Raw genomic sequence first — 21,141 nt, 5'->3', positions numbered from 1 at the left:
TTGGAGCGTCTACGCTGGTGAAAAACTAAAATTAACACCATCTAAAAAATAGTATAAATCATATCGTAAAATATAATTTAAAATAATATATGATCAATACATTGAGTTAAAGAAAATATAATTGAGAAAATAATAGTAATAATAACAATAAATAAAATAAATACATGGCTGGAACTTGGCCCTGAGGGAAAAAAAACAAAAAATTAACACTATGTAAAAAAAAATAGTGTAAATCCTATTGTAAAATATAATTAAAAATAAAATATGATCAATACATTGAGTTAAGGAAAATATAACTGAGAAAATAATAGTAATAATAGCAATAAATAAAATAAATACATGGCTGGAATTTGGCACTGAGAAAAAAAAATGCCACTTTTAAGGCATCCACAATGAAGGAAAACTAAAATGAACACCATCTAAAAAAAATAGTATAAATCATATTGTAAAATATAATTAAAAATAAAATATGATCAATACATTGAGTTAATGAAAATATAACTGAGAAAATAATAGTAATAATAGCAATAAAGAAAATAAATACATGGCTGGAACTTGGCACTGAGAAAAAAAATGCCACTTTTAAGGCATCCACACTGAAGGAAAACTAAAATTAATCTAAAAAAATAGTATAAATCATATTGTAAAATTTATTTCAAAATAAAATATGAACAATACAATGAGTTAATGGAAATATAACATTGAGACAATTAAGAAAAGTAATAACAGTAATAAATACAATAGAAAACACTTGGCATTGAGAAATAAAACGCCACTTTTGGGGAGTCCACACTGGAAAAAAAACAAAAATTAACACATAAAAAAAAATTATAAATCATATTGTAAAAACATGCACCTGGGGATAAGTTGATTGGCAACACTAAATTGGCCCTAGTGTGTGGATGTGAGTGTGAATGTTGTCTGTCTATCTGTGTTGGCCCTGCGATGAGATGGCGACTTGTCCAGGGTGTACCCCGCCTTCCGCCCGATTGTAGCTGAGATAGGCTCCAGCGCCCCCCGCGACCCCAAAGGGAATAAGCGGTAGAAAATGGATGGATGGATATTGTAAAATATAATTACAAATAAAATATGAGCAATGAAAATATAACATTAAGAAAATAATAGTAATAATAGCAATAAATAAAATAGAAAATACTAAAATGTATTTATTATTATAAAAAAAAAAAACAGCATCTATGTTGTGACTGAACTGCTCACCTGTAATTGCAAAATGATTATAATAGCCTTATTATATATTTAATTGCTTTTGTGGTAAAATTAACAGTAAATTACTTTTTTTTTTTTGTACACCTTCAATTTAAATTAACTTAATAGGTTGTACATTTTCCTCTTGTTCAGCAATAAACTAAAATCACACCGTTACTATTTTAAATAAAGTCTTTTTTTTTCCGGCGTAACGTGAGGTCATACTCGCGTCCATTGAAGAAACGGGCGTGGTTTCGCCCTCGCCCCGCCCCTGCATGCCCATATACGGTCATTCGACGGTGCGTTGATTGACAGCGGACAGCAGCTGCTGAGCTGCCCAGACATGGCGGAGGATACAGTGTAACAAGAGGCTCGGCGGCGGAGTTCCAGGACTTTTCCCCGGCAGCAGAGTCGCCTCTCGGCTCGCTAGACGCTACACGAGAGGAGGGGGAAATGTGTCGGACCGACGCGCGCTCGGAAGGGAGGCGGAAAACGAGGTGAAAAAAACAAAAAGATGGGACAATGTATTGCTGTTTAGCAACAAATATGGCTCCTTGTGCCTTTTTCGCCATAAACATTCATCTCCCTTTGCCGCGGTGCATCCGGGGAACTTCTGCTGCCAGCCGCGATAGTAAGTTCACTTCCATAAGCTCTCGGTACTTTTAATTTCGCTTCGGGTATTCGGCGCTAGCCGCGCCGAGCTAAGGCGAGAGCCATAGGAGCAGGAATGGAGCCAAAGCACAAAGAGTTGCTCGACCGGTGCCACCAGAACTTGCTGGAGTCCATCACGGACGCCGACCGCGTCATCGAGCTGCTCATCGTTTCCGGCGCCTTGAGCCAGCTCGACCGCTTCGAGCTGGACCAGAACTGCTCCTCCAGCGCGGAGAAAGTGGAGCTCCTGCTGAAGATGCTGGTGAACAAGGAGAGCGACCATTTCCTGGACCTGTGCGTGGCCCTGGAGAAGGCGTACCCGGACCTGCACACCGCCCTCTTCTGCAGCAGCAGCAGCAACGGCGGGGGGCCTGTGGACCACAACACCGGTAAGGGAGAACTCACACACGGCTTTAGGACCCCCTTGTTGTGACCTGTGAGCGTCATTCTATATGCATAATGCACTACCTATCTGTGTTGGCCCTGTGATGAGGTAGTGACTTGTCCAGGGTGTACACCGCCTTCCCGAATGCTAGGTAGGCTCCAGCACCCCCCGTGACCCTGAAAGGGACAAGCGGTAGAAAATGGATGGATGGATGGACTACCTCAGTATTTTTCAACCACTTTGTACCGTGAGAGATTATGTAATTTCACCTAATTGGGTTAAAAATATTTTTTTTGCAAACCGGTAATTATGTGCCGTTGTTGAGTGTGTGTGCTGTCTAGAGCTCGGCAGGGTGACCGTGTAATACTCTTCCATATCAGTAGGTGGCAGCCGGTAGCTAATTGCTCTGTAGATGTCGGAAACACGTCTTGAGACGACAAGGGTTTGTCGTCGTATCTAATGCTTAAACCAAAAATAAATAAAAGGCCAGTGCCCCTAAGACAGGGGTCGGCAACCCGCGGCTCTTTGATCACTCTGATGCGGCTCAGCAGCTTACTTGCCGACCCCCCCGATTTTCCCGGGAGACTTCCAGATTTCAGTGCCTCTTGCAGAAAACTCTCGGGATTAAAATTCTCCGATTTTCACCCTTACAAAAATAAGAGCGTACCATGATACAGTATTTAGCACCCTCTACAATCTGTATTATCAGCGTGCCAGCCCAGCCTCTTGATATATGCATCTTCTGCTTGCACACGCAAGTGACAGCAAGGCATACTTGGTCAACAGCCACACAGGTTACACTGACGGTGGCCATATAAAACAACTTTAACACTCTTACTAATAGTGCACCACGCTTTGAACCAAAACCAAACAATAATGACAAACACATTTCGAGAAAACTTCTGCACCTTAACACAACATAAACACAACAGAATAAATACCCAGAATCCCATGCAGTCCTGACTCTTCCGGGCTACATTATACACCCCTGCTACCACCAAACCCTGCCCCCACCCCAACCCTGCTCCCTCACACATCAACCCCCCCCCCCCCCCCCACCCCCCTCTGTGCGTCCGTTGAGGTGGGCGGGGTTTGGTAGCGGGGGTGTATAATGTAGCCCGGAAGAGTTAGGGCTGCGTGGGATTCTGGGTATTTGTCCTGTTGTGTTTATGTTGTGCTACGGTGCAGATGTTCTCCCGAAATGTGTTTGTCATTCTTGTTTAGTGTGGGTTCACAGTGTGGCGCATTATTAGTAAGAGTGTTAAAGTTTTTTATACCCACACCGTCAGTGTAACCTGTGTCGTTGTTGACCAAGTATGCCTTGCTGTCACCTACGTGAGCAAGCGGAAGCCCCATACAAGATGTGGCTGATCAGGCACGCTGATTGTAGTGGGTGCTATCTGCTGTACCATCACGGCACGCATGATGCTGGCAAGCGGAAGCCCCATACAAGGTGTGGCTGATCAGGCACGCTGGTTGTAGTGGGTGCTATATGCTGTACCATCATGGCACGCATGACGCTGACAAGCGCCTTTCATATAAAACCCGCGTGCCGCACTAGCATTCAAATTCCATATTAAGGAATGGACAGCGTGTCTGAGACCCCTGGTTTATACATAGCACAAAGCAAAAAAAAAACTTATTATGTAGTGTTATTTCATTTAAAAAAAATTTTGTGGCTCCCATTGTTATCTTTAATTTGTGAAACTGGTCAAAATGGCTCTTTGACTGGTAAAGGTTGCCGACCCCTGCCCTAAGAAAAGGCATTGAAGCTTAGGGAAGGCTATGCAGAAGGAAACTAAAACCTAACTGGCTACAAAGTAAACAAAAACAGAATCCTGGACGACAGCAAAGACTTGCTGTGGAGCAAAGGCAGCGTCCACAAAGTACATCCAAACATGACATGACAATCAACAATGTCCCTGCAAAGAAGGATAGCAACAACTTAAATATTCTTGATTGCTAAAACAAAGCAGATGCGGGGAATAGCGTTTAAAGGAAGACGCCAACAAAACGGGAAAAGCAACCAAAATAGGCTATGCAGAACGAAACTAAAACCTAACTGGCTACGAAGTAAACAAAAAAAAGAATGCTGGACGACAGCAAAGACTTACTGCGGAGCAAAGACGGCGTCCACAAAGTTCATTTGAACATGACATGACAATCAACAAGGTCAACACAAAAAGGATAGCAACAACTTAAATATTCTTGATTGCTATAACAAAGCAGGTGCGGGTACCGTATTTTTCGGACTATAAGTCGCAGTTTTTTTTCATAGTTTGGCCGGGGGTGCGACTTATACTCATGACCGACTTATGTGTGAAATTATTAACACATTAGCGTAAAATATCAAATAGTATTATTTATCTCATTCACGTAAGAGACTAGACGTATAAGATTTCATGGGATTTAGCGATTAGGAGTGACAGATTGTTTGTTAAACGTATAGCATGTTCTATATGTTATAGTTATTTGAATGACTCTTACCATAATATGTTACGTTAACATACCAGGCACGTTCTCAGTTGGTTATTTATGCCTCATATAACGTACACTTATTCAGCCTGTTGTTCACTATTCTTTATTTATTTAAATTGCCTTTCAAATGTCTATTCTTGGTGTTGGCTTTTATCAAATACATTTCCCCCAAAAATGCGACTTATACTCCAGTGCGACTTATATATGTTTTTTTCCTTCTTTATTATGCATTTTCGGCCGGTGCGACTTAAACTCCGGAGCGACTTATAGTCCGAAAAATACGGTAATAGCGTTTAAGGAAGACACGAAACTGCTACAGGAAAATGCCAACAAAACGGGAAAAGCCACCAAAATAGGAGCGCAAGACAAGAACTGAAACACTACACACAGGAAAACAGCAAAAAACTCAAAATAAGTCAGGGCGTGATGTGACAGGTGGTGACAGTACACCTACTTTGAGACAAGAGCTATAGGAGTGTTTTTCAACCACTGCCGTGAGATACAGTCTGGTGTGTCGTGGGAGATTTTTGTATTTCACCTAATTGGGTTAAAAATATTTTTTTGCAAACCGGTAATTATAATCCGCAAATGTGCCGTTGTTGTGTGTATGCTGTCTAGAGCTCGGCAGGGTAACCGTGTAGTACTCTTTCATATCAGTAGGTGGCATCCGGTAGCTAATTGCTTTGTAGATGTCGGGAACACGTCATGTGTGACGAGGAGGGTTTGTCGTCGTATCTAATGCTTAAACCAAAAATAAACAAAAGGTGAGTGCCCCTAAGAAAAAGCATTGAAGCTTAGGGAAGGCTATGCAGAACAAAACTAAAACCTAACTGGCTACGAAGTAAACAAAAACAGAATGCTGGACGACAGCAAAAACTTACTGTGGAGCAGACGGCGTCCACAAAGTACATCCGAACATGACATGACCATCAACAATGTCCCCGCAAAGAAGGATAGCAACAACTTAAATATTCTTGATTGCTAAAACAAAGCTGGTGCGGATAATAGCGTTTAAAGAAGACACGAAACTGCTACAAAAAAACGCCAACAAAACGGGAAAAGCCACCAAAATAGGAGCGCAAGACAAGAACTAAAACACTACACACAGGAAAACAGCAAAAAAGTCCAAATAAATCAGGGTGTGATGTGACAGGTGGTGACAGTACACCTACTTTGAGACAAGAGCTATAATGATGCGTGGTTGGTTATGGTTTGAATTCATTTCCAACAACTTTTTATTGTCTGAGTTTCATTTTTTAAGGATTTCTGCTGGTGGTGTGCCTCTGGATTTTTTTAAATGAAAACAAATGCGCAGTGGCTCAAAAAAGGTTGGAAAAACACTGATCTAAAGCAGTGTTTTTCAACCTTTTCTGAGTCAAGGCACATATTTTTCATTGAAAAAATCCCGAGGCACACCACCAGCAGAAAACCATAAAAAAATTAAACTCAGCAGCCGATATTGACAATAAAATGTCATTTAATTGTTGGATATGAATTCAAACCATAACCAACATGCATCACTATAGCTCTTGTCTCAAAGTAGGTGTACTGTCACCACCTGTCACATCACGCCTTGACTTATTTTGAATTTTTTGCTGTTTTCTTGTGTGTAGTGCTTTAGTTCTATTCTTGCGCTCCTATTTTAGTAGCTTTTTCTTGTTTTGTTGGTATTTTCCTGTAGCAGTTTCATGTCTTCATTTTAAGCGCTATTTCCCGCACCTGCTTTGTTTTAGCAATGAAGAATATTTAAGTTGTGCAGACGCTATCCTTTTTTGTTGGGACATTGTTGATTGTCATGTTATGTTCGGATGTACTTTGTGGACGCTGTCTTTGCTCGACACGCTGCAAGTCTTTGCTGTCGTCCAGCATTCTGTTTTTGTTTACTTTGCAGCCAGTTCAGTTTTTAGTTTCATTTTGCATAACCTTCCCTAAGTTTCAGAGCCTGTTCTTAGCGGCACTCGCCTTTTTGTTTATTTTTGCTTTACCTGCACGCTGCCTCCCGCTGTCGTCTGCATATTGGGATCACGACAAACCATCGTCGTCGTTCCCGACATCTACAAAGCAATTAGCTACCTGCTGCCACCTCCTGAGTATTACCCAGTTACTCTGCCGAGCTCTAGACAGCACAGGCACTTAACAACGGCACATTATTTGCGGATTATAACTACTGGTTTGCAAAAAATACTTTTAACCCAGCTAGGTGAAATTACATAATCTCCCACGGCACACCAGACTGTATTTCACGTGTGCTGCAGCACAGTGGTTGAAAAACACTGGCATAATACACTACCTATCCTAGATCTCTGTTTATTTTATCTCGCTGCATAATCATGACTGTTTTTAATACCACACAAGCCTTGACCGGCCCTTCCTACAAACGTCCTCTCTCTGATGTAATCTAAAGGAGACGGCCATCAGTTCGCCGACATCAGCATCAAGTTTGTCGTCGCTGGCGTGCTTCGGTCACGGCGCATTAGGTCGGCCGACTTGTTTCCATGACGACAGGCGTACCACTGTACCACAGCAACCCGCATGCATGCATAGGGCGTGTGTGTGTGTGTGTGTGTGTGTGTGTGTGTGTGTGTGTGCAGCCTGCTTGCAAACCTACAGCATGGCGTCCTGACGTGATCCAAGTTTGTTTATTTATTTATTTACAGACATAGTTTTGTATTTCATTATTGGTTTTTTTTGTTGATATCAGAGTCCATTCTGCAAAAAGGTCATCCCTAGAAGCCCACAGCTTATGGACAGGGACCCACAGTTAAAATATACATCATCATATAATGTACAATACAATACAATACAATACATTTCGGGATCTACCCACCAAATACCCATTTACTAGGGGTGTAACGGTACACAAAAATTTCGGTTCGGTACGTACCTCGGTTTAGAGGTCACGGGTCGGTTCATTTTCGGTACAGTAAGAAAACAACAAAATATAAATTTTTTTGGTTATTTATTTGCCAAATTTGTAAAAAATGGCTTTATCCTTTTAAAATTGGGAACACTATAATAATTCTGCCCACGTTAACATTAAACTGCCTCAAGTTGTTGCTCGGATTAAATAAAATGACAAAACTTTTCTTGTACATATAAAAAGTGCAACATTAAACAGTTTCAAGTCAACTCATCATGCTTAATTTATTACAGCATTTGGGAAGCCTGTAGTTGATTTTGATTATGTAAATGTTATATTTTTATCAACATGTGATAGCAGGGACCCTGCCATTTAAAACTAGGCTGCTCCATTACTAATGATTAATGTAACTATAGCTGAAAAAAATGGTATAATAGCAATAGGAGAGACTATTCATCCCTGAACACCATGGAGTTCATGTAGGCTTAATGATGCAGTTACATTATTATATCAACTATCAGAGACAGAAAGTCTTCATTTAATATAATGTCCTTTTTTGCTGCTTCAACACAGCTCAATCAACACAGAAACAGGTAAAGTGAAATAACAGACAGACAGGTCTTTGCTGTCCGTAACACACACACACACACGCACGCACACAGCAAAATGAGCTAACGTTACGCTAAAAGCGAATTAGCCTTCACCTCAAGCCAGGACTGCGAGCGAGCTGAGCTGCCTTTTATATTTCTAGAAGGTCAACGGGCTCATATTGATGTTACTAGTAGTTGACTGGGAGGAGTTTATTATGATTTGGGGAGAGTCCGCTGCCTGATGCTTACCTGCTAAACGCTAAGCACTGACTACATGCGCTCTGAATACGCACTGCTCATTGGCTGTTACCGCTCTGTTTGTAACCAATCAGATGGTTGTGTGGGTGGGACAATGCTGGGTGTTGTGTAGAGTACTGACAGAAACAGAGGCAGAAGGAAGCGGAGGCGGCTACTTAATATTTTCGTGTGGAAACTCGTTCGGTACACCTCCGAACCGAAACCCCTGTACTGAAACGGTTCAATACAAATACACGTACCATACAGGTACCGTTACACCCCTACCGTTTACAATTTCATTTACAAATAAAAAAAGGAATCTTTATATCCACCAAATCAGTCTCAATGTCCTATTATTGAAATGTGATTAAAAGGTTGCATCTTAAAGGGGAACATTATCACAATTTCAGAAGGGTTAAAACCATTAAAAATCAGTTCCCAGTGGCTTATTTTATTTTTCGAAGTTTTTTTCAAAATTTTACCCATCACGCAATATCCCTAAAAAAAAGCTTCAAAGTGCCTGATTTTAACCATCGTTATATACACCCGTCCATTTTCCTGTGACGTCACATAGTGATGCAAACAAACATGGCGGATAGAACAGCAAGGTATAGCGACATTAGCTCGGATTCAGACTCGGACACGTGTGTGTGTGTGTGTGTGTGTGCGTGTGCGTGTGCGTGTGCGTGCAGCCTGCTTGCAAACCTACAGCATGGCGTCCTGACGTGATCCAAGTTTGTTTATTTATTTATTTACAGACATAGTTTTGTATTTCATTATTGTTTTTTTTTGTTGATATCAGAGTCCATTCTGCAAAAAGGTCATCCCTAGAAGCACACAGCTTATGGACAGGGACCCACAGTTAAAATATACATCATCATATAATGTACAATACAATACAATACAATACATTTCGGGATCTACCCACCAAATACCCATTTACTAGGGGTGTAACGGTACACAAAAATTTCGGTTCGGTACGTACCTCGGTTTAGAGGTCACGGGTCGGTTCATTTTCGGTACAGTAAGAAAACAACAAAATATAAATTTTTTTGGTTATTTATTTACCAAATTTGTAAAAAATGGCTTTATCCTTTTAAAATTGGGAACACTGTAATAATTCTGCCCACGTTAACATTAAACTGCCTCAAGTTGTTAATTTATTACAGCATTTGGGAAGCCTGTAGTTGATTTTGATTATGTAAATGTTATATTTTTATCAACATGTGATAGCAGGGACCCTGCCATTTAAAACTAGGCTGCTCCATTACTAATGATTAATGTAACTATAGCTGAACAAAATGGTATAATAGCAATAGGAGAGACTATTCATCCCTGAACACCATGGAGTTCATGTAGGCTTAATGATGCAGTTACATTATTGTATCAACTATCAGAGACAGAAACTCTTCATTTAATATAATGTCCTTTTTTGCTGCTTCAACACAGCTCAATCAACACAGAAACAGGTAAAGTGAAATAACAGACAGACAGGGCTTTGCTGTCCGTAACACACACACACACACACACACACACACACACACACATCGCAAAATGAGCTAACATTACGCTGAAAGCGAATTAGCCTTCACCTCAAGCCAGGACTGCGAGCGAGCTTAGCTGCCGTTTAGGTTTCTAGAAGGTCAACGGGCTCATAGTGATGTTACTAGTAGTTGACTGGGAGGTGTTTATTATAATTTGGGGAGAGTCCGCAGCCTGATGCTTACCTGCTAAACGCTAAGCACTGACTACATGCGCTCTGAATACGCACTGCTGATTGGCTGTTACCGCTCTGTTTGTAACCAATCAGATGGTTGTGTGGGTGGGACAATGCTGGGTGTTGTGTAGAGTACTGACAGAAACAGAGGCAGAAGGAAGCGGAGGCGGCTACTTAATATTTTCGTGTGGAAACTCGTTCGGTACACCTCCGAACCGAAACCCCCGTACTGAAACGGTTCAATACAAATACACGTACCATACAGGTACCGTTACACCCCTACCGTTTACAATTTCATTTACAAATAAAAAAAGGAATCTTTATATCCACCAAATCAGTCTCAATGTCCTATTATTGAAATGTGATTAAAAGGTTGCATTTTAAAGGGGAACATTATCACAATTTCAGAAGGGTTAAAACCATTAAAAATCAGTTCCCAGTGGCTTATTTTATTTTTCGAAGTTTTTTTCAAAATGTTACCCATCACGCAATATCCCTAAAAAAAAGCTTCAAAGTGCCTGATTTTAACCATCGTTATATACACCCGTCCATTTTCCTGTGACGTCACATAGTGATGCAAACAAACATGGCGGATAGAACAGCAAGGTATAGCGACATTAGCTCGGATTCAGACTCGGATTTCAGCGGCTTAAGCGATTCAACAGATTACGCATGTATTGAAACGGATGGTTGTAGTGTGGAGGCAGGTAGCGAAAACGAAATTGAAGAAGAAACTGAAGCTATTGAGCCATATCGGTTTGAACCGTATGCAAGCGAAACCGACGAAAACGACACGACATCCAGCGACACGGGAGAAAGCGAGGACGAATTCGGCGATCGCCTTCTAACCGACGATTGGTATGTGTTTGTTTGGCATTAAAGGAAACTAACAACTATGAACTAGGTTTACAGCATATGAAATACATTTGGCAACAACATGCACTTTGAGAGTGCAGACAGCCCAGTTTTCATCAATTAATATATTTTGTAGACATACCCTCATCCGCTCTCTTTTCCTGAAAGCTGATCTGTCCAGTTTTGGAGTTGATGTCAGCAGGCCAGGGAAGCTAGGGTAGATATTCTTCTATGCCATCTCTGACTTTCGTCGGTAAAGTGTGCGGAACGAACGTCCAATTTCTTGCCACTTTCGCATCTTTGGGCCACTGGTGCAACTTGAATCCGTCCCTGTTCGTGTTGTTACACCCTCCGACAACACACCGACGAGGCATGATGTCTCCAAGGTACGGAAAACAGTCGAAAAAACGGAAAATAACAGAGCTGATTTGACTCGGTGTTTGTAATGTGTTTGAGGAAATGGCGGATTGCTTCCCGATGTGACGCCACGTTGTGACGTCATCGCTCCGAGAGCGAATAATAGAAAGGCGTTTAATTCGCCAAAATTCACCCATTTAGAGTTCGGAAATCGGTTAAAAAAATATATGGTCTTTTTTCTGCAACATCAAGGTATATATTGACGCTTACATAGGTCTGGTGATAATGTTCCCCTTTAAAGATCTGCGATAATCTCATCATACATACAGAGGTCAAGACCAAAATTATGCGACTCAACCATAAGGGGTGTGCTAAATATACTAAGCATAACGTTGCAATAAATTTAGCTTAAAACGCTTTTTAAAAATGTTTAAAGAATTTGATTCTTTTATAGAGCTATCAATCTCATTCCAGATCACCGGGCTTTTACAGGCTATACTAAAGCTTGTACACTTTAGATGACCATTGTTCCCTCTTAATAAAGGTTTACTTCTAGTGTTCTGTCTATGAGAAGTAGTGGTCACTGGAATGAGCTGGCAGAGTCCAGAATTTAATCCAGTACATTTGTCATTGTGCTCAAGTGCAAAAAAAATAAAAATTGACTGAGACCCGAATAGTAAGCAGGAGATTGAGGTACAAGGCTGTACACTCGGCCCTTACTGCATCTGTTTTTGGCAAAGCCGGAAGCTTTATTTGAAACATTTAGGTCCACTACAGCCAATCCTCCTTGAAGCCGTAATACCTCTTTTATTGATTGTTGCCGCTGCAGATTAACGCTGATCCTGAAATACTGTTCATTTTTAAGCAGCTGCCAATGTTCTCCCCGTGCCAGCGCCTTGATTGGAGGGCATGCTCGGGAAGATGTGGCGTTTCTGTAGGCAGATTATGGAGCTGTCACACGGAGTTCAATAATATCATGTAAAATGGGTCATTTTGAGAACGTAATGTAGCTTTTTGTACCTTTTTATTTTACCAAAAGGGTGCTTCTAATGCACCCTTTTCACTGCATGGTACCTACAGGCTCTTGGTGAATTTAGTAGTATTTCCTGTACTCGGGCAGCAGTCTGAAGTGTCCATTTCGGGTCGCATATTACTACCAGATTCGTCTTGAAGATGCATAGCGAGACATGATTGAAATAAATGCTGGAGTTGGCTTACAGTACCAAGTAGGGATGTCCGATAATGGCTTTTTGCCGATATCCTATATTCCGATATTGTCCAACTCTTTAATTACCGATACCGATATATACAGTCGTGGAATTTACACATTATTATGCCTAATTTGGACAACCAGGTATGGTGAAGATAAGGTACTTTTTAAAAAAATTAATAAAATATTATAAATAAATGAAAAACATTTTCTTGAATAAAAAATAAAATAAAACAATATAAAAACTGTTACATAGAAACTATTAATGAATGGAAAATAGTAAAATTAACTGTTAAAGGTTAGTACTATTAGTGGACCAGCAGCACGCACAATCATGTGTGCTTACGGACTGTATCCCTTGCAGACTGTATTGATATATATCATACTTGTCAACCCTCCCGGATTTTCCGGGAGACTCCCAAAATTCAGCACCTCTCCCGAAAACCTCCCGGAAGAGATTTTCTCCCGAAAATCTCCCGGAATTCAGCCGGAGCTGGAGGCCACGCCCCCTCCAGCTCCATGCGGACCTGAGTCCAGTGTGCGCACACAAGGAGACGAAGCAGAAGAACGAGACCATAGTCTAAGAGCGCAGGGGAGACACTTCTCCAGGGCCGATGTATGCTCGGGGCAACACCTTTCGCCTTACCCGGCAGTGGGTCTCCACAGCGGACGACTTTAGGGTGAATGATGAGTCCAGCGATTAGTTGCAGATCTTGCTTTATTGATTGCTTGCACACAGCCAATTCAACACAAAACCAACTAGTCCCTCCCCGCACTCACGCTACGCTCCCTCTCTTCTCTCGCCCACACACTCACTGACGTCACTCACCTCACATGCTGTCACCTATTAAAGGGCCACACACACACATACTCTACTCTCATAACACACAGTACAGTTAGTAGAACAACTGTGTTTTCATTACTGTGTATTTGATAGGTGCCATTGCCCCGGAATTGTATTGCATTGTACTTTCAAGTACAACAATGAGTAGATGAGTGTTATGTGTGTGTATAGGTGTAAATAAATGAACACTTTTATTTATATATATATATATATAATAAAATAAATAAATATATATATAGCTAGAATTCACTGAAAGTCAAGTATTTCATACATATATATATATATATATACATATATGAATGAAATACTCCAGTTGGTGAATTCTAGCTGTAAATATACTCCTCCCCTCTTTACCACGCCCCGCCCCACCCCCCACCACGCCCCCGCCTCCCGAAATCGGAGGTCTCAAGGTTGGCAAGTATGATCTATATTGATATATAATGTAGGAACCAGAATATTAATAACAGAAAGAAACAACCCTTTTGTGTGAATGAGTGTAAATGGGGGAGGGAGGTTTTTTGGGTTGGTGCACTAATTGTAAGTGTATCTTGTGTTTTTTATGTTGATTTAATAAAAAAATAAAATAAAATGATACCGATAGTAAAAAAAAAAAAACGATACCGATAATTTCCGATATTACATTTTAACCCATTTATCGGCCGATAATATCGGCAGGCCGATATTATCGGACATCTCTAGTACCAAGGTGATGCAGTCTTATACTCCTCAGTCTCCACTTTGCTGGAGCGTTGCATTTTCTTACTGCCCTCAGTCTCCTCTCGTATTTGTCAACTGGTCATCAGCAGGGTTGCGCGATTATAGACCATATACGAAATACATTTTGCAGACAATAGAGCTTTAAAGTACCAGTAGAGTGGAAAAACAGGTTGACTGAGATGCTGTCATTGAGAAGACAAAGGGAAACATACAACCCAAGACTATAAAAATGGTACCCATTACCTCCCTGCTTGGCACTCTGCATCAAGGGTTGGAAATGGGGGTTAGAACACCAAAAATGATTCCCGGGCGCGGCCTTCGCTGCTGCCCACTGCTCCCCTCACCTCCCGGGGGGTGAACAAGGGGATGGGTCAAATGCAGAGGACACCTAGTGTGTGTGTGTGACAATCATTGGTACTTTAACTTTACTTTAACATCACATCCTAAAGAGACGGTCAGAACGTGTTTTCAACAGTCCGTAAAACATAATCTATAACATTTTGACTAAAGAACCACCATTAAATGTTTGGTCGGCCACAAGGAAGTATATAAAAATCATAACATGTCTCCTTTTTATTCACTATCGTGATATTACATATTGATGACACTTTCTAGCTTTGTCAAGCAAATTTGACAGTGACAGGCGAACAAAGGCGTCCTCAAGGCAATGTAGCATCTAATGTTTCTCCGCAGTGCAGCTTTTAAATCACTCATCCTCGCCTCCATGGCAGCAAATAAACAGTTTCTTACAAATAATATTATCACTAGTGAACAAGTACACTACACGCCGTAGGAGGATACAAAAAAGCATAGCTAACCGCTCAGCGAGAGCTCCTGAATGTCAAAACAATGGTGGGCGGCTCGATACAAATATCGACAGTAACGATACAAAGTATAGTATAAGTGTGGAGGTATCTCTTCTCCGGGTTCTTCGGACCACCAAGTACAAACATCACCGCTCCTTTTCAGGGTTTTTAGACACTGTTTTATTTAACAATAAAGTCTCTGTTGTGCTTTTCAGCAATTGTCCTTAGTGTGTGTCAATATCTCTCTCTCTCGTTCTCCAACTCCAACTCTCCTCTCCTTCCCGGCTGCTGCCTTTTAACAGAGCGACAGGTGATTAGATAAGCAGGCCCAGGTGCGCCGTCTACGCACCTGTCGCTGATCTCGAAGCCGGTCCTGGCACACCCCGCTTCGCTGCAGGTCCGCAGGCCACGCCCCCCTCCACAATTAGTATACGTTAAATACAACAGTGATTAGATCAATATTTTTTATTATCCCAAAATCAATTTTTTGTCGTTTTTGTTATTGTTTACAAACTCGGGGATATGAGAGCCGAAAGTAGTATTTATATTCAATTGAATAGACTGTAAAGACAAGATATTTAATGTTCGAACTAAGAAACACATTTTTATTTGGGAAATAATCATTAACTTAGATTTTAATGGCAGCAACACATTGCAAAAAAGTTGGCACAGGGGCATTTTTACCACTGTGTTACATGGCCTTTCCTTGTAACAACACTCCGTAAACGTTTGGGAACTGAGGAGACCAATTTTTGAAGCTTTTCAGGTGGAATTCTTTCCCATTCTTGCTTGATGTACAGCTTAAGTTGTTCAACAGTCCGGGGGTTCTCCGTTATGGTATTTTAGGCTTCATAATGCACCACACATTTTCAATGGGAGACCGGTCTGGACTACAGGCAGGCCAGTCTTGTACCCGCACTCTTTTACTATGAAGTAACACGTGCAGAATGTGGCTTGCCATTGTCTTGCTGAAATAAGCAGGGGCGTCTATGATTACATTGCTTGTATGGCAACATATGTTGCTCCAAAACCTGTATGTACCTTTCAGCATTAATGGCGCCTTCACAGATGTGTATGTTACCCAAGCCTGAGAGATCCAAGGTCACGGGCATTCAATGTTACGTGCAGTGATTTCTCCAGACTCTCTGAACCTTTTGATTATATTACGGACCGTAGATGGTGAAATCCCTAAATTCCTTGCAATGGCTCATTGAGAAATGTTGTTCTTAAACTGTTGGACAATTTTCTCACGCATTTGTTCACAAAGTGGTGACCCTCACCCCATCCTTGTTTGTGAATGACTGAGCATTTCATAGAAGCTGCTTTTCTCCCAATCAGCATTCAGAGCGCATGTAGTCAGTGCTTAGCGTTTAGCAGGTAAGCATCAGGCAGCGGACTCTCCCCAAATGATAATAAACACCTCCCAGTCAACTACTAGTAACATCACTATGAGCCCGTTGACCTTCTAGAAACCTAAACGGCAGCTCAGCTCGCTCGCAGTCCTTGCTTGAGGTGAAGGCTAATTCACTTTTAGCGTAACGTTAGCTCATTTTGCTGTGTGCGTGCGTGTGTGTGTGTTACGGACAGCAAAGCCCTGTCTGTCTGTTATTTCATTTTACCTGTTTCTGTGTTGATTGAGCTGTGTTGAAGCAGCAAAAAAGGACATTATATTAAATGAAGAGTTTCTGTCTCTGATAGTTGATATAATAATGTAACTGCATCATTAAGCCTACATGAACTCCATGGTGTTCAGGGATGAATAGTCTCTCCTATTGCTATTGTACCATTTTTTTCAGCTATAGTTACATTAATCATTAGTAATGCAGCAGCCTAGTTTCGAATGGCAGGGTCCCTGCTATCACATGTTGATAAAAATATAACATTTACATAAGAAAAATCAACTACAGGCTTTCCAAATGCTGTAATAAATTAAGCATGATGAGTTGACTTGAAACTGTTTAATGTTGCACTTTTTATATGTACAAGAAAAGTTTTGTCATTTTATTTAATCTGAGCAACAACTTGAGGCAGTTTAATGTTAACGTGGGCAGAATTATTATAGTGTTCCCAATTTTAAAAGGATAAAGCCATTTTTTCCCCCAATTAGCCTGTTCACCTGTGGGACGTTCCAAATAAGTGTTTGAGCATTCCTCAACTTTCTCAGTCTTTTTTGCCACTTGTGCCAGGTTTTGTGAAACATGTTGTAGGCATCAAATTCCAAAATGAGCGTTTTCCAGCACGAACGTTAAGTATCTTGTCTTTGCAGTCTATTCAATTGAATATACCGGTAGATTGAAAAGGATTTGCAAATCATTGTATTCTCTTTTTATTTACGCAAAGTGCCAAGTTCACTGGTTTTGGGGTTTGTACAATTGACACTAATCAGGGCTAATAAGACCTCAAGCTAACTACATTTTAAGGTTAGCTTGGCATTTTGCTAAACTGTCAGGTCAGTGAGGGGTTTAAAAAGTACTAACTTACACCCCAGGGACAACGTAGTGTAAGCCCAAGGGTACAACAATGTACTTTAGAGCAGCATAGACCTGCCCTGTACAAGGAGAGAGTGTTTCTGGGCCTGTAAGTTATTCAACAGAGGATTAGGCCCGGTTTTCCTCACGAGCTGGAGTAAACTGTCGATGTAAGACACGCTTTTATCACGCCTTCACAGACCCTTTGCTGTTGGCCGCCTCTGTTTTTACTCCACTCGTGTTTCTTTTCCACGTTATTCCCATTATCTTTAGTGTAGTGATTCGGGTTGATGCGATTACCACGTTTTAAGTGCACTCGAGAAAGCGAGCGAGAGTGCGAGGACACGCCTTTTGCCCAGCATGCTCCAGGGCACAAGCATACTTGCATATAGGAACGGGAAGCTTTTTCGGGCGAGTAAATGAGTTGCGCGATGAGTCTCGCTGATAGCAACCTGCTCTCAGCTCGTCGTGCTCGCATGACGCCTGTCTGTTGTCATTCTGGGCCATCTTCGCCAGCTGAGCCCTGCATGCACGCACTGTCACGCGCTATAAGCCATTCCAATACAGATGCATGCGCCACAATGTTATCATCGCCTTTAGGTGGTTTGTTATTAATGGTTTGCATCCTAACGTTGCAAATGAGGAACACATAAGCCATGTCTCTAATTCAAATACCTCCATCAGTGTACGTATACTGCCAATTGCAACCACTCCACTCCGTCCTGCCCCTGTGTTTTTTTCATGTCACAAAGGTGGTGTTAAAGGGGAACATTATCACCAGACCTATGTAAGCGTCAATATATACCTTGATGTTGCAGAAAAAAGACCATATATTTTTTTAACCGATTTCCGAACTCTAAATGGGTGAATTTTGCCGAATTAAACGCCTTTCTATTATTCGCTCTCTGTGATGTCACATCGGGAAGCAATCCGCCATTTTCTCACTTTTGTCGGTGTTAGAGATGCGCGGATAGGCAATTATTTCATCCGCAACCGCATCACAAAAGTCGTCAACCATCCGCCATCCACCCGATCTAACATTTAATCAAAACCGCACCCGCCCGCCATCCGCCACCTGCCCGTTGTTATACATCTAATATAGACGATGCAAGGCATTAGTGAGGTTATAAAGCTTTTGCCTGTTAAAGAAAGGAGACTGATTCAATGGAGCAGAGACATTCAATGCGTGCCACGCTGTCACGGCCCAGACGCACACCAGTGCGCAATCATCTGGGAGCCGCGCGTGGAGGTGCGATGTCCCTCGCACCCGCGGCGGCTCCACCCGGGCTCGCGCCCGAGGCTTCAGCGCGCACCGCGGCGGCCATCCTACTCGTCGCGGCCTAGCCCTCGCGGCTCTCGCTGCCGGCGACGGCCGGGTATGGGCCCGACGCTCCAGCGCCATCCATTTTCAGGGCTAGTTGATTCGGCAGGTGGGTTGTTACACACTCCTTAGCGGGTTCCGACTTCCATGGCCACCGTCCTGCTGTCTATATCAACCAACACCTTTTCTGGGGTCTGATAAGCGTCGGCATCGGGCGCCTTAACCCGGCGTTCGGTTCATCCCGCAGCGCCAGTTCTGCTTACCAAAAGTGGCCCACTCGGCTCACCAGGGTGAGCCCCACCCCTTTCGTGAGCGCACTGCGCGCGGAGTGACCCCTGTTACGCGCCCCTGGCAACGGGGGTGGCGGGCAGGTAAGCTGCGCGGGCGGAGCGCGCGGAGTGACCCCTGTCACGAGGCCACGGGGGTGGCGGGCAGGTAAGCTGCTTACCTGCTGCGTGTGACGCCGGCCGCGGCGAAGGCGGACGAGGCGGGGTGTCGGTGCGGTGGTGACCCTGGACGTGCGTCGGGCCCTTCTCGCGGATCACCTCAGCTACGGCTCCCGGTGGGGCCCTCTCGGGGGAAGGGGCCTCGGTCCCGGACCCCGGCGAGGCGTCCCTTCTCCGCTCCGTAAAAGTGTCCATCTCTTTTTTTTTTTTTTTCTTCTTCTGTTGTGGCATATGCTGCAGGTGCCTGCTCGTTTTTCGTATGTGAGTAACAACATTTAACTATGTATATATATTTCCGAATTGGTTTAACTGCCACCCGCCTGAATCAATTTAAAATCTAATTTTTTTTAATTTCAACCACCCGACCCGACCCGCGGATAAAATCTAATTTTTTTTTATTTCAACCGCCCGACCCGCGGATAATCCGCGGACTCCGCGGTTGTGTCCGCAAACCGCGCATCTCTAGTCGGTGTGTTGTCGGAGGGTGTAACAACACGAACAGGGACGGATTCAAGTTGCACCAGTGGCCCAAAGATGCGAAAGTGGCAAGAAATTGGACGTTTGTTCCGCACACTTTACCGACAAAAGCTATGCTACGACAGAGATGGCAAGAATGTGTGGATATTTTGCGACACTCAAAGCAGATGCATTTCCAACGATAAAGTCAAAGAAATCTGCCGCCAGACCCCCATTGAATCTGCCGGAGTGTGTGAGCAATTCAGGGACAAAGGACCTCGGTAGCACGGCAAGCAATGGCGGCAGTTTGTTCCCGCAGACGAGCGAGCTAAACCCCCTGGATGTCTTGGCTCACACCGTCCCTTATGCCACCGAAGATGATCAAGAGAAGAATATCGACCCTAGCTTCCCTGGCCTGCTGACATCAACTCCAAAACTGGACAGATCAGCTTTCAGGAAAAGAGAGCGGATGAGGGTATGTCTACAGAATATATTAATTGATGAAAACTTTATTCATTACTCGCGGTTTTACGTAAATTATTATACATAAACTGTGTTTACCAATAATTTAGCTTAAAAACATTTAAATGCAGACAGCCCTGAAATGGGATGTCTTCACTCTCAAAGTGCATGTTGTTGCCAAATGTATTTCATATGCTGTAAACCTAGTTCATAGTTGTTAGTTTCCTTTAATGCCAAACAAACACATACCAATCGTTGGTTAGAAGGCGATCACCGAATTTGTCCTCGCTTTCTCCCGTGTCGCTGGCTGTCGTGTCGTTTTCGTCGGTTTCGCTTGCATACGGTTCAAACCGATATGGCTAAATAGCTTCAGTTTGTCTGTGTTAGCCCTTATAATAATAATAATAATAATAATAACAATAACAACAACAACAACAACAACAACAACAACAACAACACTAATACTTGGTTAAAGGGGAACATTATCACCAGACCTATGTAAGTGTCAATATATACCTTGATGTTGCAGAAAAAAGACCATATATTTTTTTAACCGATTTCCGAACTCTAAATGGGTGAATTTTGGCGAATTAAACGCCTTTCTATTATTCGCTCTCGGAGCGATGACGTCACAACGTGGCGTCACATCGGGAAGCAATCCGCCATTTTCTCACTTTTGTCGGTGTGTTGTCGGAGGGTGTAACAACACGAACAGGGACGGATTCAAGTTGCACCAGTGGCCCAAAGATGCGAAAGTGGCAAGAAATTGGACGAAATTTGTTCAAAATACGAGGCTGTGGGGAAAGCCGACGAAATGGTCAGTCGTTTGTTCCGCACACTTTACCGACGAAAGCTATGCTACGACAGAGATGGCAAGAATGTGTGGATATCCTGCGACACTCAAAGCAGATGCATTTCCAACGACATCAACTCCAAAACTGGACAAATCAGCTTTCAGGAAAGGAGAGCGGATGAGGGTATGTCTACAGAATATATTAATTGATGAAAACTTTATTCATTACTCGCGGTTTTACGTGTATTATTATACATAAACGGTGTTTACCAATAATTTAGC

General features: G+C 42.4%; 1 protein-coding gene across 3 annotated transcripts in view; it reads left to right on the top strand.

Moving 5' to 3' along the window:
• The first annotated feature begins 1,381 nt into the window (after window positions 1-1,381).
• dlg5a (discs, large homolog 5a (Drosophila)) overlaps window positions 1,382-21,141 on the top strand; it is a 223,529-nt gene continuing 203,769 nt past the window's right edge. For all 3 annotated transcript variants that reach the window (XM_061936460.1, XM_061936531.1, XM_061936380.1), the window contains exon 1: window positions 1,382-2,246. In XM_061936460.1, the coding sequence (XP_061792444.1) occupies window positions 1,934-2,246 (313 nt within the window). In that variant the 5' untranslated portion in view covers window positions 1,382-1,933. The remainder of the gene's footprint in view (window positions 2,247-21,141) is intronic.

The sequence above is a fragment of the Nerophis lumbriciformis genome, linkage group LG02, assembly GCF_033978685.3.
Source record: "Nerophis lumbriciformis linkage group LG02, RoL_Nlum_v2.1, whole genome shotgun sequence".
NCBI classification, from domain to species: Eukaryota; Metazoa; Chordata; class Actinopteri; order Syngnathiformes; family Syngnathidae; genus Nerophis; species Nerophis lumbriciformis.
The sequence above is the reverse complement of the archived record's forward strand: the minus strand, read 5'-3'. Positions and strand labels throughout refer to the sequence as shown.